Genomic DNA, 19,911 nt, shown 5'->3' on the forward strand with positions numbered 1-19,911 from the left:
TCCTTTTTGTGTATTTGTAACTTGGGTCCCTGCTGCTAAACTACTTTAGTTAAGTAGTTTAGCAGCAATCCGGTACAGTAGTTTATATTTTTGATATAGTAGAAAATACTGAACATCACAGGAAAGTTTCTCAAATATTCGTCTTTATGCCTATTATATTTTATTGCAAAATAAAACTCATTTTAGTTTAAACATATTTTAATAAAATAACAACAATTAACGCGAAATAACATGACTTCAAGGAACGTACATGCGCCCGTTCTTATGTGTAATGTGAGTAACCACCTGTTTTTTAGTAACAACCACGGGGTTCTGTCTTCAGGAACTTTTCTGCCAGTTGCAACTCAGAGGAGTTATCTGCCGGTATCAACTTAGGGCCAGCGCACAACCCGTTGTGCCCGACAGCAAGGCATCAACGGGGATTTCCCAGTTTTACCTCAAATATCATCTGTATCTTGTATGAATTTGATCTGATTTGTAAGCACGTATGAATTCGCGTTGGGTAAACATAATAACGCTTGGCCCTGTCGTTTTCGGGGTGCGGTGGCGTCACGGATTTTCTCGTAAAACCCATGTAAAGTTACTGTACATGGGTTTTACGAGGTTAGCCTCGTTCAATCGTATTATTCGACATGCTCATAAACATTTAACATTTTATTTGAGCAACTAACTTGCGCAAGGTGGAAAATATGGAGGGTAGAGGTAAGGAGGATCATCTGTGTATATGAAAAAGTGTCCGTCAAAATGTATTAAATTAGGATGGCGCCACATTTGCATCAAGGTAACTCTTAAAAGAAGCGCCAAATATTGTTAGAGTAGGCTTGAAAAATAAACAAGGAAGTAAGGTTATATTTACAACAATATTTTGTACAACGTAAGTTGTTGAAATTCTCAATAATTAACTACTTTAGTCGATAATGACATTAAATTTTTTAACTCGGCATACTTCAATTCATCTACGATTGCTACATTCATACCATACCCTGTGCATCCACCAGCGCCATTGTGGAGGATTTTTGAACTGTTATTTAGCGCATACAACTGGACACTTTTTCAACTTTTCTCCCATATAAGATGACTCTCCTTACCTCTACCCTCCATAGTGGAAAATTCGCTTGCAGCGGGGGTACAAGAATGCTATCAAGTAGCAGCCAGCTCTAGTTTGACAATGGTCCGTCGATTAAGACAATATTCATTTCGTGAAAAAATCAAAAATTATTTCGAAATGCTAATACATCCTGTGACCTCTAAAAATAAATGTAACTGTTCGCATTTTTCTCGAATCAAATTTAAGTGATTCCGTTGTGACACATATTTAAAATAAATGCTAACGAATAAATAGAAATAGCCATGTATTTGATGCATACCATATCCATTTGGGATTTCCTTCCTTATGGCAGGAAAATGGTTCTGCCAAGTAATTCTCAATCTGATGATTTTTGGAAGACCTTTAACTCAATAATTAGTACCTACCTAAATCAAAGTTCCTTTGATTCGGTTTTTGTTTGTTAATTACAAAAAACTCCATGGCCATATCTTTTCTACTATGACCACATTAAAATGGTCCGAACATTGTCACATGTTCTCTGTATGGTCTTGTAAGACAATTTCTTCATCGCTTCTTGGTTGCTCTGCTCTTTCCAGGTTTATATGGCTGAAATAAATAAACCTTTTTTAGAATCTATCTTTTCGGAGATATGTGCGTTTTAAAATTATGGCGCGTGAAGTTTACAAATCCGCACTTGGTAGTGTGGTAGACTACAGCAACCCTTTTCTGAGAGGAAACCCATGCCCTGCGGTGGGCATATGATGATGATGTGGCCTAGTCACTAGTCAGTAGTCGCAACATCAAATGTTAGTTGATTTTAATTTATGAACTCTTACTTTAGCAATGATTACATACCTCAGCCTATCAGTTAGATCATCAATTGTGTGGATAGGTTGAGCAACTGTTGTACTATCATCCTGAATGGTATCAATTGTTACATTTGCTAATAATATTATATCATTTTCATGCTCTACATTTTCTATGTTATTTGTATGAACATCACTAGTATTATCTAAATCTTCAGATTGTCTTGTATCAATAATTTTTATCCCTGCAATACCTGTCAAGAAATTTTCAAAAAATCTTGTTAAATTTCTATAAAAAGTACACATACTATTACTGAAATGAATACTACATATATACCTCAAATAAGAAAAATATACTAAATAAACTAATAAAAGTCTTGAAAGTTTTTACAGGGATGATGACTAGACATTTTTGCTGTCTTATGTGTGTATTTAGCTTAAAAACAAAATTTTGTCTAAAGGCGTCAGCATACAACATGATATAAAGTTGGACGGCATTAAAAAAAAAAAAAAACTTATCCTTCAATTACGAAGGTGTTTAAGACCAGAAAACACACAGAATAGAAGAGGAAGTACGTGCAGATTCCGGCGACGAGATTTTGTTTTTTGAAGCATCACGTGCAGTAGGTACCTTTAGAGGGTAGTGTCGGTAAATCCCTTTTTACTCGGCGGCGTTTAGTGGGATCACTGCGACGGAATTGAACATTATTTTGAAAATCCACACAGTACAATGTGCCTGCTAATAGTAGCAAGCACTCTGTTTCATTAGAGTTGTAGGCAGATTCGAGGTCGACATTACTTCGCTCATCATATTTCCACCAACCTGTAAGGGAGGTATAAATTAATAATTATTAATGGGCATAGATTTCTGACATATTGAGGTTATAGAAATAATTTTTCGGATTTAGTATATGCTTTTATTGGATTCCTTGCAATCCGTACTTGGTCATTGAGTTTGACTACAGCCTGAACCCTCTTGATTCTGAGATGAGGCCTGTGCCCTGTTGTGGGCTCATAAAGATAACAATGATGATATAATTACATTAATATGAAATTATAATAATATTAATGCTAGAGTGTCTGTTTGTTTGTTACCAATGTTTTTTGGCTCAGCCCATGTGCAAATCTCGATGGATTCAGTACATCTATACTTTCTAGCAGATTTAAAAATATTGCCTTTATCTACACAGCTACACTGATCTTGACAAAATTTTATACAGAAATAGTTTTCATCCTAAATAATAATATAGGATACTATTACGAAAACTAACCCTGCTGGATTGAAAAAAAAACACAGATGAAAAAGTGGACTTGCAGTGGTGAATGTCTTGTTTCATAATGTATGAAGATGATGACAATAATAATCATTATTAGATCGATAAGTGAGTATCCACATATTTATAACCACTGCTAGGTCTATATTGTATTTATTCTTATACAATTGATTAATCATTTAAAGCTGCATATTAACTTTATAACTATAAATCTCTTTTATAAATAATTGATACATTTCATACCATTTCGTCCCTCATAATACCAGTGATATTTTTCATTTTCAGGTTCCAAAATTTCATCTGTTTTCACGTTATCTAATAAAACTGGATGGTCAAAGTAGTCTGCTGGTATGGGTGTACGGCATATTGCACACTTTTTGCTTAGTAAGGCAATACCCTGTTAATGATTAACAGCATTACACATCAAATGGGTTAACATAGACTTGCAGAAGAAAATTTGTTTGTTTGTTTGTTAAATGAAATCTTAATGTTAATCTCACCTTCACACACAGGAAACAGAATATATGACCACATGGTAACTTTGCAGGATGATGATATTTTTGTAAACAAATTGCACAGTCTTGTTCTGTAATTGTAAGATAATCATTGTTATAGGTTTAGTTCTGGTGCCTGGGTAATGTACACTAAGATATATATAACTAGCACCATTGAAGAATAGGTTTATTTTTTAATGATAAAGGATGAACTACAATATAATCAGGGGGGGAAATGCACAATACTTACTTATAAATCTATTCTGATAGAATATAGCTAAAGGAAGCTGGAAAAATCTAATTTTTATTCAATACTTGAGGAAGAAGTTAATGTCTCTAATATATGATAATCATAACAATTAAGTTGTGGCCAATCACTAATATGCAATATACAACAAAAGAACAAAATTAACACTTGGGCAGAGAATTAAAGCATAGTCTGACAGGCTAGTTCTACAAAAAAAGAGAAGCCAAGTAAGAGCCTAAGCCAAGCCACAAATAAGAAACCAACCCAGAATACCACTTTTACAAGAAATATGCCAAATACATGAGATATGCAGGTTCCATTAATTGTTTATGACATTGGATCTTACTTGTGAGGTATTGTTATTTACTCCAATTGTATTAAATCTCTAAAGATAGACTTTGGAAAAAAGATTTTTTTTAAAATATTGAACGTAAATGGAAAAGGAGAAAGAATTCAATTTGATTGGTACCAGAACCTACAGTTAATTTTATAAATGTCAACTTTTGGAGAGAAGAATGGGGTGGCAAGGTTAGAATACTATGCTACATAGCTCACAATTTAACTTGTTATATGTCCACATAAATAATGCAATGATGCTAGAAATAAAGATACCCATTTTCTTTCTAAAAAGAAATTTGTTGCCATGCTCTGTGTCCATTAAATATGGGCACTAGAACTAGAAATTTTGGCTCTCTAAGTATATTTTTATATTATAAAACTGGTTTTAATGCAATGCAGCACCAGGCTGGCCTGGTGCTGCATTGCTTTTAAACAATGTTGACATATAAAAAGGACCAAATTCCACAGGGGATTTGTTTCAAAAACTATTGAAAGCTAGTTTTACGAAAATCAAGTTTTAAATTACATAAAAAGAAAGAAATCCTCGAGATTTCAAAATGATATTTACATAAATATATTGAAGAAATTACCTTGGTCATCTCTTTCCATACTTTGCCAGTATAATTTAAATTTGTAAGATTACTTTTAACTGGTATCTAATCAAACTAAAGAACCTCCGACGATTAATGATTAGCAATAGCTATAGGATGACAATTTTTTACTAATAATTCAAAATATTCTAAAGTTTTAATAACATTTGGTTGTTAAGTAGGTAGGTAGGCAATTTGATTTGACAGAGATGAATGATGAGAATGACAGGCCACAGAAGGCATTTTACGTGAAGGTACGGGTAAAGTATGGATAGTGCATTTTTAATACCTCTTTTATAGGATATTATATAATGGGGTATCAAAAATGAGCTCTATTATAAACGACGCTAGACTGGAAATAAACACCACCGTATTGAAGCCATTGGATTTGAAAACATTGGCGCTGATAGCCAATTATGAAAGTTCTCGGAACTAACGATAGTGATGCTTTAGTTTTCAAAAAATCGAAAACTATATAAGACTGCTATTAAAGGTACTGAATTGCTTATTAACGGAAAATTCACTCAGAGAGGGAAGAAGGCAACCTTAACTTTTCAATTCTGAAAAGCAATTCTGGTATGGTCTCTTATCTAGTGAACGACTTTTTGAAATAAGTTATGAGAGAAGTTTTCATAAATTTAACTAAAAAAAAAAAATATATTTATCCGTATGCAATTCACTTAGCAAACTATTCGCGATCTATCAATGAGTATTTATCTATCATGTATTCCTTATCCTTTAAATTTCTTTTACCGAATCTCGCACTAAAAGTTAATCGGTCGTAAAAGTGAAGCCAAAGCCAAAACTAGTTCGTCTGCAAGTTTGAATGATGCATGTTCTAAACCCCTAACCTAATATTTTTTCAATATAAGTATTTTTTTTTATCCTTAATTTTATGTCTGTCTGCTTATCTGGTGACATAATATTAATTAAATGTGCTTACTGGTTAACCTAATCAGTTGTTGTATGATTTTGGCTGTAGAATACGAGGACCTGGACTTCCAGGTAGGGCCAGTAATTGTAACAAATTTTTCTGCCAATAAATTTTGAGTATGAGCATGGACTTTTTAAGTAACTGTTAAAGACAGAAAGTAGTTGAGCGACCATTTGTACTAATGATACTGTACATTAATAACCATAGAAAACTTTTTTCAGGATGAGGAATCTCAATTCTTTATTTATTTTAGTGTAATTTTTCAATTAATTTTCTTAATATTTTAATTTAAACATAACATAACATGGTTTTAAATAACATACATTATTAATGTTTACCTCGATGAATAATTTTGACTGTACCTACTACTGCGACACGCTATCCCTTAAACATAGCGTCCCACACCTCTATATCCTTCTTTACTCTGTGATGTAACTAACCAAGACAGATGGCTCATTATAGGTAATTACAATTGCTGACATCTTTTTTTCAATCATCCATTATTAAAACTACATAATCAACCCATACCATTAGAAAAAATGTCAGTATTGATAGTATCGATGTTTTTGCATTAGTCAGAAGTGATAACTGTGGATATAACATTGAGTTCCAATCGACATTTAATAAATCATAATTTTGTAGCAATGGAGTTATCGATACTTTCGTTGGGATCGAACTACCGATAACACTGTCGATATTACAGATGATTTTAGGCGCAAACTATCGATAGCCAAATACTATCAATGGAATGACAACACTATATAGTAACTGCTACCTACCTTAAAAACATGGTCAGATACAGGACCTTTATATACTTTTACTCTTTGTCTTATTTATTGGCGACAAATAATAATGAACAGACCTCTGGAATGTTCTATAATAATGCATCCGTTAGACTACAGATACCCGGGTTTGATTCCCGGCAGGTACTTTTTGTAAATTTATAATTTCTGATCTTAAAGTTTCAAACTTCACGGAATAGAGATTCCGCTAAAGCCATTTAGTGTTCTGGTACGATGTCACGTGGAAACCAATTATGGGTTTTATATAACTGCCATACATGTTAGCCATCCATCCAAGCTACCATATCAGACTATCATCACTTGCCACCAAGTGAAATTGCAGTCAAGGGCTAACTTTTAATACCTTCATACTTTAACCTAATACATTCCTGGAAATAAATAAATAAATATAAATATACTACGAAGAATCGGTGTTACCCATATTCACGGAATGACCATAATTCACGGAATGACCATAATTCACGGAATGACCATAATTCACTAAACAACGTTTCGAGATCGAACGTAACATTACTAAAGACACATGAAGATTATTATTAAGTAGTAACAACATTTTTTTCTTAGAATTTTACACAGAAGTTGCCAAATATACAAGAATTAAAACCAAAAATATGGCAAAGGGATGCACAGAATAAATTATAATTATTATATTTAAGATCAATATACCTACCTAATACAATATTATAATTATAAAACAACTTGAGACGAAAACACTAACCAATGTTACACATTTAAAATCGATATAAAAAAAACTAAACCCTATTATTGCATTCATATGAATTTAAATCAATTCCTATTTAATTATTCATATTTTGGAAATTTTATTTAAATAAAAATCCTGATCGTTAGGAACACATTGAATTACTAACATATCTGAGGAAAAGCAGAAACTCCAAGCACAAATTAGAGTATTAAAAAAAAGGAAAACCTAAACATACCTACATACATTTTACAGTGGTAATCTAAAAATGTTTTTATGCCCAATCCTTTACTGGCCAGGCTATAAATGTTTCCAAGTCGCGTCTGGTCTCATAGCCAGAGATGTTATCCACATTGGTAGGTATCCTACATGATAATACTATACTCTATTTTTTAACTTGTTTTATATTACTAGCTAACCCGCGTAACTTCGTCTGCACCAAATTGGTTTTGATATCTTAAAAAAACCTAGAAACTAATCGCCACCAGGTCAAGTTTTATTTTCAAACTATATTATTCGCGGCCGGGCCGGGCGGCCCGCGGCATTTTTTTTTTTGCTTTTTGGATTTCTTTACCCGTAAGCGATAGGTTGAATTTAAATAATTTAAAAAGGATTTTTCAGGTATATAATCATCAGTTATTTTCGCGGTGTACGCCAGTAAAGCTCCAAGTTTGTATGACTTCTTTAGAAAACATCTTTATATTTCCGCCAATTTACAGAAAACCATAGTAAAAATATACACTAAAACCTTCCGCATGAGTCACTTTGTTTATTAGTGAAAACCGTAAGAAAATGTCTCACCCAGGCAGATAGACAGACGCGGCGAGGGACTAAGTTTTATGATATGTAAAGAATATAGAGTAGATTTGTGTACATTTAATATATTTTGAAAATTTTGACCGGGGGATGCTTTATAATTCATACTGCATCCAAAACATCCTGTCTGTCTGTCTGTCTGTCGGGCATCACGTGAAAACTACTGAACGGATTTAAATAAAATTTGGTATAGTGCTAGCTGATAATCTGGGTCAACATAAAGGATACTTTATAATTATTTTTTTATTTGAAACTGTATACTATCAAGCATGTATTGTGTAATTTTTATGAAGATATGATAAATATTGTAGGAGATACAGGACATCACTTCACAGGTACCAGCAAGTCGCAAGGCATATGGGACAACGATCGAATGCATGCGGATTCCTACTAATATTATAAATGCGAAAGTTTATGATGATGGATGTATGTATAGATGATTTTTACGGTTTTACGACAAATCGAATGAACCGATTTGGCTGAAACCTGGCAAACATAAAATATAGTCTGAAATAGCTCATAGGCTTCTTTATATCCCAGAGAGCAAGCAACTTCTACAGGATAGCAACCCTATTTTTTCAGCATGTCTTTCAAAATCCGCTCAACGGAGTTTTAGATTGACGTGGTTTTATGGATAGGCATAGTCTGAAGTGACGAAGGTTACTTTTTATCCCGAAAAATCAAGCAGCAGCGTGCGTGCGTGTTTGTGTGTCTGTTGAGTGGTATCATTCCTACCAAGATATTAATTTAGCAATCATATTCTTGGGTTTTTTAAAGATATGTAAACAGATAATAACCAATGTGATGCAGACGAAGTAGCGCCGGTCAGCTAGTTAAAAATATAATCATGGAACAGAAAAATAAATCAAAAAAAAATGTATAATTGGTTCATTTGTTGTGTCATTAAAACATAACAAACATCCATCTATCCATTCATCCATCCTTCCATAAATCTATCCTCACAAACTTTCACATTTATAATATTATTAGGATGATATCCCTGCATTTCATCTGTGTCCCACATGCCTTGCGACTTGCTGTTATCTGTGAAGAGTTATATGTTAACCCGGAATATATGCTACCACTATACCAAATTTTATTTAAATCCATTCAGTAGTTTTCACACGATGCCCAGACAGGCAGACAGACAGACAGGATGTTTTGGATGCAGTATGAATTATAAAGCATCCCCCGGTCAAAATTTTCAAAATATATTAAATGTACACAAATCTTCCAGTTACCGTTTTATTATAAGTATAGATGTTCATAATTATTTCATTACTAATTTAATACTGTAAGGCATGTTTTAAAAATAGGAAATAAACTAGCATTAAAATAAACAATGTAAGAGTTTTTCTAAAAGAATAAATATGTATCTTTTTGTGAACTTCATAAGACATGAAAAATAAAGCACAGCAGTTCCAATTGGGAAGCCAATTTCAGCACAGCAAAGTAAGAAAGTTAACTAATCTACTAACTATCGGAACGTCTAAGTATAAACTGAATGCAAAAAAAATCCAAATTTGAACCACAGTGTTACAATATTTGGGAAACTACAATAAAACAATGTTTAATTACTTTATTGAACATTTAATCCCCATTTTTATAAAATGAATACAAAGTAAACTGGAATGAAGTGCCAAAAAAAGATTTTATTTTCATACATTTGTTAGACTTATCTAATTGAATTAAGTAAAAACTTCCACAATTTACTTGTCCCTTACTTTGATAAGATCATCAAGATCTAATGCTACACATATTTCTTTAGAGTCAGTACGAGGATTTCTGTCCAATATTTCTGTAATGGGGTAGTAATTGTCACGGTTGTCAACATTCCATCCTGAATACTGAAACCCAAAATTGTTTAGGATTAGACAAAAAATACATTCATGTATACATGTGTAAATTGACAAATCTATGTTTTAAGTACTTACCACACATGTACATTTGTGTAATATTTTTCCATTTGATTCCATTGGTATAAATTTCTGTAATAAAGCTTTTCCATCTATTTTCCACAAGTTTATTTCATCCAACTTGGAAATCACAGAGTCTCCATCCCATTTGACATCAGACTTCAACAAAACAAAGTTCCCAGACTGGAAAAACAATGGAATTTTAGTTTCTTAACAATAATAACTGATTGATTTAGATAAGATAATATAAGTTAAACAATTGGATGAACTTAAAAACAAATAATTGATTACATTATGATCAATATAACATTATAAATATTACATCAAATTCTTACATGGAAATGCTTTGGTATATCCTTTGACTGACTTGAGTCAGACTTATTTCCATCAGAACCGTTTTTTTCTTCATCTGAACCTTCTTCTTCGTCCAATTCACCCTCCTCGTCTTCACCTTCTTCATCCTCTTCTGCCTCTTCTTCACTTTCTTCAGTTGTTGAGTTTTTACGTTTCTTTTTGGAGTTGTTGAGTGATGGTCTTGTGGCTCGTTTTCTTCCTGCACGGGCAGGTGGTTCCACCTATGTGGGGGCATTAGAACAATAAGCATATTAGCTTTTTTATACAGTACATCATTTCAATGTTAGAATTATAGACATTTTCTGGCTTTATATAGTAAATTTATACTCGAAAATCTCTGAGAACTGTAACTCTGTGCATCTGTTAAAATATAAACAAGAATATTCAAATTACATGAGCTTTCATTATAAACAGTGGATGATGTTTTTCCATATCATACAGTAGCTAACCTAAACTGCCCTTATTGCATACAACAATCGTTTGCCGAACCACGCGCCATTTATATTTGTTATACAAACACACAGGACTAGAATATTAGTTGCAAACACCCTTACATATCGTAGATTTTATTTTATTTAAATAAATCTCTTAAAACAAACCGGATCGGCTTCCGGCGTCCAATCTTCTCCCGAATCTTGAAATTCTTCCGGTTCAGCCCCAGGCTCGGAGGCATCGGATTCGTCGTCGGCTTTCTTGAGTGACTTTCTTTTACGCATCTTGTATTAAATAACTTCGATTAGGGTAAAGGCAAAGGCAATACAGCGTTTCACAACGCCAGAAACGTAAAAACCTTGTAAAAATAAACGGAACGCTTCTCTTTTACTTGTTTCCGTGAACAATCAGCGAAGCTAGAAGCCGATCAATGCTGCCAACTTGCTACTTAACTTAGACAAAGGCTTAGTATCAATGAGTATACAAGCATTTAGCAGTTATGGCGGACACTAACTTATTGAGTGACGAGCGCAACCTTACAATTCTGAGGTGACAAGACATTTAGCGTTCCTCTGCAACGAACTCTAATTTTTCTTCTTGTAGTTTTCTGTTTCTGCGACTGGATAAAACTTTTATAGTTATAGTTATAATCCGTTATAATCAATGGTTAAAATTAATATGTAAATTGGACATAAAAAAGACATAAAAAAGTGCAAATAAATGTAAGAAGGGTTTATTTCGTTATTGTAGAAATTTGGGTATAATTCTTTCCCATTGGGAAACAAAACTGCCTAGAAATATTTTATGATTTTTTTCCCAACAAACAACGTTACGTCTTGGAAAGATCCTATTGTACTCATTGATTAGTTTATTCAGGGTTTTTTTTTAGTATTTTCCACAACTTAGTTATTCACTTTAAAAGGTGAAAAGTTGGTCGCTGGTCTAAAGTAGCTCCCACATCTGAGGTCACCGGCAACCTTTATCTGAGCTGGCAAGGATGATACAATACCTAAGGACTCTTGACTCCTGAGGATGATACAAATATTAGGGTAGAGTCGTAGGCAAAAGAAAAAAATAAAATAAAGTATTTATCGATTTTTTGTTGTTGCTCTACTTTATTTATTTCTCTGTATCTTCCATAAGTTGCTACCTCCGCTTGCCGACTAACAATTAAACAGACTGTTTATAACAAGGCTTATTTTAATTGGTTGAAATTTTCTTGTTTTCCATAACCATTTTGGTATTTTAAAATGAGTCAGAGTACATTCATTTTATTGTGACGGAAATACCATTTTGTTTCAAGTAACCTATAAAGTGCGGCCCTTAAGAATTACATATGTATAAATGTCATACGAAACAACAATTTGGATAGACAAAATATGGAGGGTAGAGGTAAGGAGAGTCATCTTATATGGGAGAAAAGTTGAAAAAGTGTCCAGTTGTTGCGCTTAATAACAGTTCAAAAATCCTCCACAATGGCGCTGGTGGATGCACACGGTATGGTAGCAATCGTAGATGAATTGAAGTATGCCGAGTTAAAAAATTTAATGTCATTATCGACTAAAGTAGTTAATTATTGAGAATTTCAACAACTTACGTTGTACAAAATATTGTGGTAAATATAACCTTACTTCCTTGTATCTCCATACTTCCTTGTTTATTTTTCAAGCCTACTCTAACAATATTTATATTTGGCGCTTCTTTTAAGAGTTACCCTGATGCAAATGTGGCGCCATCCTAATTTAATACATTTTGACGACACTTTTTCATATACACAGATGACTCTCCTTACCTCTACCCTCCATAAGACAAAAGTATAAATTTGAAAGCAGCTGATTAGAATATATTTTTATACTGGATGATAAATTTATACGCAATTTATTGATAACGCCACCGCACTGCACCGCTTACACTCGATATAGCATGCTTCTTAACACAACGCTATTAATTTAATTTTATAAACATATTTTTTTGTTTATTCTTCGTACCGTTGAATAGTATTGGGGAGATTAACTGGGTCACTGTTTTATGACGATTTTTTTACGATAATTCCTATAACTATTTTTGAATTATAAAGTATGGCGGCGCCTATAGTTCATCAGTGCTCCATGAAATATTGGTACAAAATAATGTAACCAATATTTCATGAAGCACTGCACAAATGAGTGATAGTCTAAACTGTGAAACTCATGATGAGGATAGAATTTATAATAGAATGATTGAAAAACGGATCAAAATGATTTAATGATTATCTATCTATCATCTAGATAATTGTTATCTATTATGTATGTCGCACAGAGTTTAATAAAAATCTTAGTCTACTTTTATTATTTTCCAAGTATAAAATTAAGATTGATTAGGCGATTTTAATACCCTCAATGGAATATTATTCCAAAAGCTTTTAGTCTATAATGTGAAAAAAAGTTTCACTTGTACCGTAGTTTCATAAATCCAAACAATCCTTTTTTATACAACGCCATTTAAATGCCTTTGCAAAGAAAGTAAGCAGTCAGTTTTCGACGTCTTATAAATCGATGAAAGGCTTTCATACACGCATGTAAAAGCATGACTCATTGTCACGTTCCGCCTGAACGATTGGACTAAGCGTTCGTCTTGTGACCCAAATTTAATTTTTATACAAAAAAATTATAATTCAGTGTCGTAGTTTGATGAAAAATTGCATACTTCGTAGTACTAGTACTACTAGAAGTATGTACAATTTTTCATCAATGTATTCAAAAGACGTTATCAAACGGAATAGTTTTCCAACCGTCTTGATTCCGCTGTGGCTTGGTATCCGTAAGAATTATTATTATTAAAGAGTAAAAAAGAGAAAACCGTTCTTCGAAGCTCCGACTCATTAATTAAATTTCAAGCTAGGCCATAAAAATCTGCATACCTTAAACGTTTTTATTATAACAGCTCAAAGTAAATATAATCCCACCAAAAACATTTTGTAAAAAAAAAAGCCGTCTCGATGGATCTGCTTGTTTATCCCTAAAGTAATGAAATCTTTACAAAGTCGTGCCAAGTCTAAGGTTCCTTACTGCGATTTTTTATTATTATAGTTAATGTTGTGTGTCTTGAATATTCTTTACATTAGTGGGTAAAAAATAAGTTTGTTTACACGTAATGTTATGTCTGTTGTAACTACCCATGTTTTTTAAGCGAGATAATAGCCCATACTGGTATTGGTAAATGGACGCTAGTGTCTCACTTTAGGCAGTTGTTGATTGTGCAACAAATGCATTCAGAATTAACAATGCTGACTTCTGCTGTCTTCTTTTTGGAGCGTCAAATTGACTACCGGTCTAACATAAAATAGACATACTGACGATACGACGATATCAATGATTAGAAGTCAGTCTGTATTGGAAAAAAATAATTATACTGTTTGTTTTAGGCTCGCCTATACATAAGTATTATTGAAATACGCAGCTTTATCAAGCCTACAATTGACTGGTTATTGAATCTACGTTTGCTAAGTGGTAATTTTCCATCGTCAATGGGTAGCGGTTCTGGGGACAGATTGGTGCAATGATGTCATGGAGCACCTGATTTTGTACCCTTGTGTATCCTTCAACGGCCAATTCAAGTTAACTATAATAATAAAAAATCGTAGTAAGGAATCTTAGACTTGGCACGTGTTTGTCTAGATTACATTACTTTTTACAGATAAACAAGCAGCTCCATCGAGACTTGGCTAGTTTTTTACAGAATGTTTTTGGTGGGAATTCACTTCTTTTTGTAGAAACGTGGGCATATATAAATTTTGACTATTTATTCTTGTAAACTTGTAAAGGGGAATCATTCGCCCAGCAGTGGGACGCTATAGGCTAGGTTTAGATTTTTGCAATGACAGTCGATTTTTTTATGTACCAATAGTAGAAGGGGGCATTACCATATCTCTAATACAGCTGAGACCAGCTGAGGGTTCTGATTCTGATTCTGAGGCATGAGATACTTCAGACCCCCAATTTTCTACATCAAATGACGCTGCTTACCAAGTCGAATATTTTTTGTAAAGGCTATATGTCGATCTCTAATAGTTTGGTTGAGCTGTGTTTTCTTATCAGGATCACCAGGTACTCCAGGTCTTCGACTATACTAGTTTTTATAATTTCCCTTTATATGGTCATTGAACCCTCACTCTGTACCATATTTCAGCTCTCTGAGTTTATCGGAAGTACTATATAGTTCTATTCTATGTCTAATGAAATGACCTATAGACTTGAAATTTTGGATTTTAAGTGTGTGATTATAGCTTACTGAATTATAGTTATATTATAGGATTATAGTTTTACAAGTTTATATGATTTTGTTCTAGTCCTGTATGAATGACTGCACTTGCACTTTTATTGTACACCAATGAAAAAAAAATAGTTACAGAGATTTAAATACAGAGCAAGAGAGTACAATTTGGTGGCCTTATCGCTACATAGCGTTTTCTTTCAGGCAACTAAAGTCGTCCAAACCTATACTTAATACACAAATCCGTATTTGAATAAATTTATAAGAATTATAAAATAAAACGTTTATTATTCCGTGCTTCAGTCTTATTCCGAGGCAAACCAATAGAAATGAAAGTCGGTCGGTTGGGTAATCAGAAGTTCGTGGTAGCAACTGGCAACTAAGGATTACATTACAAGTGTTTCTTTTTTGATCTGTGCTCGGTTGTCATATCAGCTGATTGCGTCATTGCATTAAAACAATAACGCAAAAACAAAAAACAAGTCGTAATAATCAAATTGGGGTTCGGCTACGTCGTTTTGCAAATTACAGTGAGTTAATTGAGCGAAAATGAAATTTCAATATAAGGAAGAACACTCTTTCGAGAAAAGGAAGACAGAAGGAGAAAAGATACGCAGGAAATATCCGGATCGTGTTCCTGTCATTGTGGAGAAAGCACCCAAAGCTAGACTGGGAGACCTCGACAAAAAGAAGTATTTGGTGCCATCTGATTTAACTGTGGGGCAGTTTTACTTTTTGATCCGGAAGCGCATTCATCTACGTCCAGAAGATGCTTTGTTCTTTTTCGTGAACAACGTAATACCACCTACATCTGCTACAATGGGGTCGCTCTACCAGGAACATCATGACGAAGACTTTTTTCTTTATATTGCATTTTCCGATGAAAATGTTTATGGATATTAATATTTGTATTTAAAATTCACTATATTATCTATCATATGTCAAGTTTTCTAGCCATATGGTTTATTTAGTTATAAGGCTTAGCAATATTGATGTATTATGTTTTTGAAGGTGATAATTGAATTTAATTTGCGATTCCATCTCTCAACTTTGTAAATGCAATTTTATTATAGTTATAGAAAAATATCACATACTTATCATGGGTGAAAGGATTCCATTTTTCAATTTCTTTGTTTTGTTAAGAGTGTAACAATTTCTGCATTAAACAATAAATATATTTAAAATGTATTGTGCTGTTTGAATATCATACTAATCTATCGCTGCTGTTAGAGAAATGATTTTTTCAAATAACTTTTTATAAAAAGAGTTTGAACTTCAATAAACTTAACCAATTTTATTATTGCAAAAAGTATGTGGAAAACTTTTACAATGTAATTTAAGGTAAATTAATGTTTTTATCATATATTGTTAACTTATTTTTAACAATAAATTCTGAATCAAAGATTCAGAACTCCGGAGGCATAGCGGCCACTATTAATTGCAATAATATTCATGTGAAAAACCACCCTTTAGTTCATTAATAGTATGTAGTGAGGGTGGTTGTGACACCCACACAAATCAGTGAGCTGGGCAGCAATTTGGATCCATGTTGATAGTTAGATCTGTGGCATACCATGAAATAAAGGGCAGAGTTTATTATCTAATCCCGACAACCCACTCTAGAGCAGTGTTGTGGGTTTAAACTCTTTTATAGGGAAGGACGCCACTACCTAGCAGAAGTGACATTAATTCCGCTCATAACGAACCAAAACAATAAGAATTAAGATGATGATGAAGATGATGCTCTACTTTAAATACTATTTATTTTCGGTTAACAAAACATTTCTTGCTAAAAGATAACGTCTTGATTGGGTGGTAAGTACTAGGACCATAAACAAAGGTTTGCATCCTATAGTTTTTATATCAACGACGCATAAAAAGGGGCGGTATTTTGACCTTTGTGTGTTTGTGTCATAATAGCGCTGTAAAACTCGCTCAAACGGATGAGCATACAAAAAAGTAGTTTTTATTTAAAGTTTTATTTAATCGCTAAGGTTCTTATCTTCGATTGATACATATTATTATGCTAATAAGCCGTTTGTGAGTTCTCAGTTTTTATTTCTGACGTAGGCATATCAATCATACCATTGTAATATAGATATAGGTAGTAATTGCAATGGTCTCATCCTGCTTGGTGAACCAAGTAGGTAATCCTAATGTCATTGCGATAATATGGTAGTCTTAATCTTTTTCTGCGACCAGAACCGTCAGCAAACTATCTATCTCTTAGACTAATCTTAGCAGATACGTTTGGACACATTAAGTAGGTCCAATAAGTCTTGATAGACACATGTTCAAACAGGGGCGTTAAATAATTAGCTTTGTTTCTTAAATTTATCAATTGTATACCTACAGTTTCGATGGCATATTCGCACCCTAATTACTATCACACTTGATTGTGACCAATAGACTTTTTTGGACGAGGACATAGGTAATATAATATCTAACCACTCAACCGTATCCTATTTAAGTCGCGGGCCGTTATATGACCTCGCAAGTCGCAACGACACGACATACATCTCAATAAAAGACCTGTAGCTATATGTATGCATATTAAATAGGTACCATGTATACAGTAACTAAGCCTTTGGTTCCTTGGCCTTGGTATTATTTTTTGATGACTTAGGTGTTTTACACAGACTACAATAATAATTATTGTCTGCTTTCCGTTGCTATTTACAATGAATGTACTTAAATAACACTTTTCAGGCAATTCAGAAACCAACGAATTGTAATTTATTTCAAGGTTTCAGTTGTGCGTGAAATAGGTAGGTAGGTACTTTCCGGCCAATACATGATTTTCATATGAATAAACGAACAAGTTGTTAAATAGGTAGGTACCTACTTAGTCTTCTGTAAATATAATGTTCGATATGTAGGCACCTATGTGTAAAGTGAAAAATGCAACTTGTTATTAACACAACTACTACTAGGTACCTATGAGAATAGTTATTATCTAATAATCATAAGCCTAATAAATGACCTACTGCTGGAAGTAGGCCTCTTCACTGCTAGGATTGGGGTTTCAGAGCATAGACCCACTACGCTGATATAATGCTGGCAGGCTTTAATAATTATTACCTTTGTGCTCTAGGAACCACGGGCCTGTATACCGCCCTTTCTTAACTGCGGCTGGTACCTACTGACAATTTTTAATGAAATACATTACTGAACATGGCCGGACCGGGAATCTATAGTTGACTAATGCTAAAATCATCGAGGCAGTTGAATATATTTTATTATACTGTTAGTAAACAGATTTTAAAATGGAATAATGTGGTCTATGTAAAAGTTAACTCCCTTAGAGATTTGCTTCTTTTTTTTAAAAGTTATAACGTTGAACTCTTGTTTTGTTAATTTTTTTACTAGTGTATTAACAGAATTCTTATGGCTATTTTCAAACTCCATCGCTAGACCATGGACTCCAGCTAGGGCTATTATACTTGTCTAGCAAAACAGGGCAATCTTGTTCAGTTAAGGAGTTCCTACTACCAGCTTTCGGCTCCATTACCAGACCCTGGGCCACCCTTTAAAGCTATTGTACTTGTCTGGCCAAATCTAACAAGTTGAAACCTAACGTGGCAATCTTTTTCAGTTGAGGAATTCCTACTACCAACTTTCGCTTCCATTATCAGAACCTGGACACCACCAAATGCTACTGCACTTGTCATGCCAAATTCAACAAGCTCAAGCCTAACAGGGCAATCTTATTTAGTTGAGGAGTTCCTATTACCATCTTTCAGCTTCATTATCAGACCTTGGACACCACCTAGAGCTATTGTACTTGTCAAGCCAAATCTAACGAGCTGAAAACTCACCGGGCAATCTTGTTCAGTTGAGAAGTTATTTTAGCTTCTTTTCGTCTCCATTATCAGATCCTGACACCACCTAGGGCTAGAGGTGACGAGCATTATGGCGCAGTGGTATCATAGTCCGTTCGATCCCCGGCAGGGGGCAGTTTTGGAATTTACTGGTCTTGTGGGAGACTTCAGCCGTGAGTAATTACCAGGGTGGTAACCAATAAAGACATGCCGCTACGTGATGATTAAGCGTTCCACTACAATGTCGCATAGAAACCTATTAAGGGAGTGGGTTTAATATAACTGCCTTATCCTGTAACAGGCTAGCCTGCTACTTAGATTGATTCATTATTCCAGCCAAGTGAAATTGCGGTCAGCTAACTAGCCACGTCCGAAGTCCTCCGCCAGACAAACAGGCAAAATAAAAAAGTTGGAAGCACCTGTTAATACAATATACCTGAGGGGAGGTTTGGGTTATTTTTATTAAAAGGTACTTAGGTACGTATTGTAATTAAAGTTAACATATAATGAAAACCAAATAAAAGGTGACTGGCTGATATATCTTAAACTTATGTACCCATCCAATTGATTAGATAAGAGTCTGGTGTTTGCGCTTTTTTTTTTTCATTGTTATCAGCATACAAAATGTTGCATTAAGCATGCAAACATTAGTAGAAACTAGGAAGTTTACCTCATATCTATCCACGCTGAAGCAGTAATAACACTTTAATCGCTAAGAAATAAGCGAAACTCCTTAGATTGTACAAAAAAACATATTGGGCAGTATGTCATAAAACGTAATAGGTAGTGAGTTGAAAAATTCAATGTGTGCTGCTATAGCAGAAATAAGTACCTCACATTCAACAACAAGTTTTCTTCTCCAATGCGCGCTGTTGGGCAAAGTTCCTAATACAAATTAGAAAAAAGAAATCCAAATACTAGTTTACCAGGTAGAGCTTTGTTTCAAACGAGCTCCTTTGTGTTCAAGCCGAACTCGCTCTTGCTCTGGTTTTCTTGCAAATATGGTTTATTTTCTCTATGAAAAGTTATACGTAACTTTTTGTTATATATTAAAAAAAAAATTGTGGACGAGTAGGTTAAGGTTAA

At 33.8% G+C, this 19,911-nt stretch overlaps 3 protein-coding genes across 3 annotated transcripts; 1 reads left to right on the plus strand and 2 right to left on the minus strand.

The window, feature by feature from the left end:
* Positions 1–1,016: 1,016 nt before the first annotated feature.
* Positions 1,017–5,001, minus strand: LOC120630662 (E3 ubiquitin-protein ligase RNF146-A). Its single transcript, XM_039899926.1, has 6 exons — positions 4,799–5,001; positions 3,629–3,714; positions 3,372–3,525; positions 2,486–2,677; positions 1,904–2,108; positions 1,017–1,654 (listed from the first exon to the last, which is right to left on the minus strand). The coding sequence occupies exons 1-6, from the start codon at positions 4,815–4,817 to the stop codon at positions 1,576–1,578; spliced, it is 735 nt and encodes a 244-aa protein (XP_039755860.1). The 5' UTR covers positions 4,818–5,001; the 3' UTR covers positions 1,017–1,575.
* A 4,619-nt stretch (positions 5,002–9,620) lies between these two features.
* Positions 9,621–11,201, minus strand: LOC120630711 (eukaryotic translation initiation factor 5B). The gene is made up of 4 exons (XM_039899999.1): positions 10,921–11,201; positions 10,303–10,542; positions 9,986–10,150; positions 9,621–9,898 (listed from the first exon to the last, which is right to left on the minus strand). The coding sequence occupies exons 1-4, from the start codon at positions 11,035–11,037 to the stop codon at positions 9,761–9,763; spliced, it is 660 nt and encodes a 219-aa protein (XP_039755933.1). The 5' UTR covers positions 11,038–11,201; the 3' UTR covers positions 9,621–9,760.
* A 4,221-nt stretch (positions 11,202–15,422) lies between these two features.
* On the plus strand, positions 15,423–16,192 carry LOC120630350 (gamma-aminobutyric acid receptor-associated protein). The gene has a single exon (XM_039899550.1). It carries the CDS (start codon positions 15,554–15,556, stop codon positions 15,905–15,907), a length of 354 nt encoding a protein of 117 aa, XP_039755484.1. The 5' UTR covers positions 15,423–15,553; the 3' UTR covers positions 15,908–16,192.
* Positions 16,193–19,911: the final 3,719 nt, after the last annotated feature.

Source organism: Pararge aegeria, chromosome 16 (genome assembly GCF_905163445.1).
Source record: "Pararge aegeria chromosome 16, ilParAegt1.1, whole genome shotgun sequence".
In the NCBI taxonomy this organism is placed as follows: Eukaryota; Metazoa; Arthropoda; class Insecta; order Lepidoptera; family Nymphalidae; genus Pararge; species Pararge aegeria.